We start from the raw sequence: 5,538 nt of genomic DNA, 5'->3' as shown, positions 1-5,538 counted from the left end.
AGACCAGCTTTAATGTGTTTCTGTGTGTGATAAAGGCTGATAGAAGACATGATTTTAAATGACACTCATTATTTTGAACATTGAAATATCCCTTACTGCTACTGTCACAGCTTGATGTGGCCTTGTTGGCAATGTTATTACTATGGCTAATTGTTCCTGTCTATTAGATTACTCACGTTTTTCTGGAGCAGCTTACTAAATGAGGTCAGCTTTCTGGAACCCTTAAGCCACCAACAAGGAGGAGATTAAAGGAACATGCTTGCAAGGGAGGTGGGCATCCAATGTGGCATCCGAATAAGAGAAGAAACAATGCAGTTACTAATGACAGTAATCAGAGGACCATAGTAGAGCCAGAATACCACTGCCAAAATGCTATTCCATAAAAATCAAGACTGTCAGTCATTTCTCATGGGAAGATAAATGCCAAACTATTTTTTAAGTGGACATACCAATGGACAGAACTTAAGTTGGAGTGTGTGTGTGTGTGTGTGTGTGTGTGTGTGTGTGTGTGTCCTTAGGTGCATATGTATTGTGTTTATGAAATCAAAATAGCAGGACTGTACAGGAAACCGGGGAGCAATATACGTTCCTAAAATAGTATACAAATAGTATACACTTATGTACCAAAAACTCACTAGCACTTTTGTGAAACAATTAGTGAAGACATCCCAAGCACTTAATAGAACAATTATAAAATGCCACATCATCTGGGAGTCTTTCAATTAATTAAATAATTTTCTACAATATCAGATATATAGTTTGGAGGACAGCACTGTTTTTAAAGAAAGCTATTTAGTTCAGGAAATGTACAGGTAACAGAACAGTGAGAAAATATTCAATTTTTGTTTATGCTTTAAATATGTTTAAACAAATTAAACAAGGGTATTTTTTATGTCTTGCTAGTTAATACTTAAATAAACCCACCTTAAAAATAAAGGAAACTTCTAACAATCATTTCATCAAATAGAGACAATCATATAATCAAAAAAGCAAAACTAAAGGTGAAGAAGTTTCACCTTTAGAAAACCAGAGTTGTTTGTCCAGCTTACTCTGTGCCCAATATTCCAAATAATAAAACAGTAGCGAGGTCTGTTGGTTATCTACGAAGCCAGTGACTCCCTAAGCAAGATGGCAGACTAAGCATAGGACAAGCCCAACTCTGTATTTTATTCCTAATGCTTAACATTAACTCAGCAAACACAGGAGTTAATCCCCTATGGTAAAATTTTACTCTTTTGGAAGAAATGAAACAGTTGTTTTCATTTTCAATACTATTTTTATTGCAACTGCATGGGAGTTTTCTAAATTGTGCATTACACCATAATACACAGGATTACAAACAAGATTACAGTACATGTCAATTCCAGTAGTACCAGCATCACATCTCAAACAGCACTTATTATGGACTGCATTTTACATGCAATAGCTATTGTTCTAATTATGAATTCGATGGTTTGAATTTTATTTAAACTACTGTACTAACTGACTACACAGGTATAAATCCCAACATTAACAACCTGAATAAATTTAGGCTCAGATTTATTACATGAATAGATGACAAACCTCCATTTGTTTGACTATGTATAAAATCATGCATTTATATTTTCTGGAAACATCAATAGCTTCAAACACTCCGTAAAATTATGGAATTCAAAGAAGTAAAAGACTAAAAAAGAAAGAGTGCAAATTGTATGTGATAGTCAAGCAGCTTTTGATTTAAAGGAGTGTGTGTTGGCATTTATTTATAATATGTATTTACAAGCTTGTGCAAGTAATGAATTGATATGTTTTGATAAGGAATGCATTTCTTTTTTCATCCTCTTGAATGTTATGGGTCTGGTTTCTATTTCAGGGAGAGGGAAAGACTTTAAAGTGAGATGGATTGCTCAAATTGTGCAATTTGTTGTTTTTTTCTTTTCTTTTTTTTTACAATTAGAGAAGAAAGAAGTGCTAAGGCAACGCAATAACTTTCTAAGCACTTTTCTGCTGGTTTAAATTAGTTAAATTATTTTTGTATAAATTAGATATAATTCTACTTTTCTGATATGTATAAAAATTGATGAAGCTGCATGGTTTTAAAATAGGAAATCCACGTTATAAAAAGTCATTAAAAATTCTGTACAAAATCACAACAAAATAATTCAGCATGGGAAAGGTCACAGGTAGTAAAATGCTGGTTGAAAAATATATATTTATATATATTTTAATTGGCCCATTATTAGTTTAAAAATTGCATAGATCCTAATTATTGCTTGTGATTTTTTTATCCCGATCAGATAATTAATATGATCTGAATACAGCTACACGAAATTCGTGGTACACATTTTCTTTTTTACTTTACTGTACTATTATTTTTAAAATAGAAGAGCTATAGAAAACAATACATAAGGTGAACAGGAACTTTGATCCCCTGTTTCTTTCAAAGGCAGTAACGACAATAAATACATATATCACTTGAAGCTTCGAGTATTTGCACTTTGCAGCAATCTTAGCAAAAGGGCTGCCTTCTGTAAACAGGACAGTCACTGTAAGCACAGTGGATTCGTTTCCCGGGGAATGGTGAAACTGATGTGCCTCTAATCGTGAAAGATGGCATTAAGCTGGGCACTCATGACTCGCTCATGATGCGAATGGCTATCGAAAGACATAATATTGTCTATGGGGATCTCGCAGCGAGGGGCAGCGGCACCCGAGGAGAAGATTGATCCGTGGCTTTGGGGCCCTGCCAGGGTCGCTGCAGGGTAGTGCATGGTAAAGGCATAATTTTTTTCAAACTCGGTGGATGGTTCGTGTTTGAAAGAGAAGTTGCCATTGATGCTGAGCGGCGGGCTGAGGGGTCCGTCAAAGGAAGGGCTGGCGCAGTCAGTTAGGGGGCTTTCAAAGAAGGGCTCCAGGGCTGCACTGTAGGCGTGTGGCGGCGGCTTGACGTGGAAGACGTGGGAGCTGTCCATGGTGCCGTAGGGCGGACTGGGCAGTCCAGGGGACTGGTAGGAGTAGGGATGTACCGGGAAGGAAGCGCTGGCGGTTGGCAGGTGAGGAGGCATGTCCGGGTTCTGCTCAGGCAAGAAAGTCCGGGGATTGAGCTGCAGGCAGCCGGCGACCAAATTGGTAGTGGGCTGGGACAAACCTTTGCAGAGCGTCTGTACGAAGGAGACCAGGTCAGGGCTTTTCCCTGAGCGCAAAATCTCTGACAGAGCCCAGATGTAGTTCTTGGCCAAGCGCAGTGTCTCTATTTTAGACAGCTTCTGGGTCTTGGAGTAGCAAGGTACTACCTTGCGCAGGTTGTCCAGAGCCGCGTTCAGCCCGTGCATGCGGTTCCGCTCGCGGGCGTTGGCCTTCATGCGTCTTAATTTAAAACGCTCTAGGCGCGCCTTGGTCATCTTTTTCTTTTTGGGGCCCCGTCTCTTGGGCTTTTGATCATCCTCTTCTTCTTCCTCCTCCTCCTCCTCTTCTAGATCCTCATCTTCATCCTCCTCCTCTCCCCCGTTTCTCAGAGAGTCTTCCTCTGCATTCATGGCTTCAAGCTCGTCCTCCTTCTTGTCTGCCTCGTGTTCCTCGTCCTGAGAACTGAGACACTCGTCTGTCCAGCTTGGGGGACCTTGGGGCTGCGGCTCGCCCATCAGCCCGCTCTCGCTGTATGATTTGGTCATGGTTCCACTTCCTGTATTCAAGAGGGAGAGAGGCAAGCAGAAAGAAGAAAAGAAAAAAAATCCACCCGCTATATTTAAAAGCTGGCTAAGCCTTCAGCTCCCTCTCTCTAATCCTACAGAAATGCACACAAATAGAAATACACAGGAGTCCCTTGCAAAATGGACGCCTCTAGGAAAAGTTAAAGGCAGCGCTTCATGCTGGCGTGTGTGTGCCTCGCTGCTGCGTAGTAGATATCACTGGGCCTGTCATGAGTGGCTATGGGTATCTTTCATAGTGACCAGCTTAACTGTGTTCAGGGCAATTGATTGTCTGGCTAGGTGCCCTGTGTGGAAATACATACAGAGTGCATGTTTTTCTGAACGTGTCCCAAGTCACTCCCAACTCACGAAAATGATGAGTTTGGAAACGGAACATTCTGAATTAGTCTCTGTTCTGGATTCCCACTACTTAGAGGTTTAAATAAATTGAAAAGCCATTACATAATTTACTAACACTGACCCCGATTTTTAAAGAAGATTATATGGAAGGCAGAGCGAATTTACAGAGGAGGAAAAATAGTTTCCACCAAATTATTTTCCTATCAACGACACATTTGGCCACAGAAGTGGGCACAAGTCTTCCATCCCTCCTTTGCCTTTCTTTCCTTGCCTCACACCTCCCCTCCGCCCGCGCTAAATTCCCACCTTGTACAAAAGCTCTGGCTCCCAGGCGAGGCTCTCCCACGCGCTGGGGATCAGGTGCAAAAGGCTCCTCTCTAATAAACAGCCCATTGAAAGGGCCGCCCGCTCTTTATTGGGGCTTTTCAAAGTTCGCCTCAAACCTCCCTTTAAAAGATGGAGTAATTACAATGGTCAGCGACTGGCAATGGTGAAGGTGCCGCTTCTAATAAGGACTGTAAAAAGCCTTTAGTAAAACAACTGAATGTCTGGCCTCAGCAGAGGCTGCTGGGGACTTGGCCGCCTCTGGGACAGTAACAGGTAGCAGGAAAATCTCCTTCTTTTTCTCCCCCTCTCTCTACTATTTCAGCTAAGCTATCTCAGAGCCCAATCAATTTTCCAGGACGTGTGTACTCCATCCTCCGGAAATAGATAGTTTCATACGCATGGTGCGCCTAAATATCTGTACACCAAATAAAACTCTGGGCAGCAGGTGCTCTTCTTTTCTTTTTTCCTCGCCGGAATAATTGAGAACTTTAAGTGGTTGTTTGCTTTGGGGACTTTCAAATAACCGCTTACAAATAATTACAGTTACTCCCCTCCCAAAACATTCTAAAAGCTTCTATACTATTAAAAATTAAATGTAATTAGAAAGCCTGCAGGGGGTACTTGAGTGCTGGGACTCATTATATGCAAGTACTTGTGGGCAATTACGAGGAGGGACACTGATCTCAAATATAGGGACAACTGACTCCACGAATGTGCGCATGCAAAGTACCAAGGTACAGCTTTTCAATTATTGCTTTTATTCTCAAGAGAGTAAAAAAATAGGAATCGTAATTACCTGTTGTTAAAAGGTTCTGAATAGTGACGATCTCATAACCCTGGAGCCTCGGGACACCTTGCCTTCTGCGTGGGCGAATTCCTCGTGTCCCGGTGGCGCGGGCGCTAGGGTTATATAGCCGAGTTGCTGATGCTGAGCGCGGGCGGGGCCGTAAGCTGAGCAACGAGCAGGTCCCTGCGCCCCGCAATCGCGCACGCGTCCAGACTGAGCGACTCCCGCCCCCACTCACCCCTCCCCAGAACTCCCCTCCCGCCCCCTTCCACCACCACTCCCCTCACCCCCACAGTACCTCCGCCCCTGCTCCTTCCTCCCCGGCATGCGCCATATGGTCTTCCCGGTCCAGCCAAGAGCCGGGAACCACGTGACCTGCCTATTTGTATGCCGCAG

At 42.7% G+C, this 5,538-nt stretch overlaps 1 protein-coding gene across 1 annotated transcript; it reads right to left on the bottom strand.

Moving 5' to 3' along the window:
* Positions 1-1,261: 1,261 nt before the first annotated feature.
* Neurod1 (neuronal differentiation 1) lies at positions 1,262-5,231 on the bottom strand. The gene is made up of 2 exons (XM_028763074.1): positions 5,152-5,231; positions 1,262-3,661 (listed from the first exon to the last, which is right to left on the bottom strand). Exon 2 carries the CDS (start codon positions 3,648-3,650, stop codon positions 2,577-2,579), a length of 1,074 nt encoding a protein of 357 aa, XP_028618907.1. The 5' UTR covers positions 3,651-3,661; positions 5,152-5,231; the 3' UTR covers positions 1,262-2,576.
* Positions 5,232-5,538: the final 307 nt, after the last annotated feature.

This window comes from Grammomys surdaster, unplaced genomic scaffold (assembly GCF_004785775.1).
Source record: "Grammomys surdaster isolate TR1022 unplaced genomic scaffold, NIH_TR_1.0 136, whole genome shotgun sequence".
Taxonomy (NCBI): Eukaryota; Metazoa; Chordata; class Mammalia; order Rodentia; family Muridae; genus Grammomys; species Grammomys surdaster.
The sequence above is the reverse complement of the archived record's forward strand: the minus strand, read 5'-3'. Positions and strand labels throughout refer to the sequence as shown.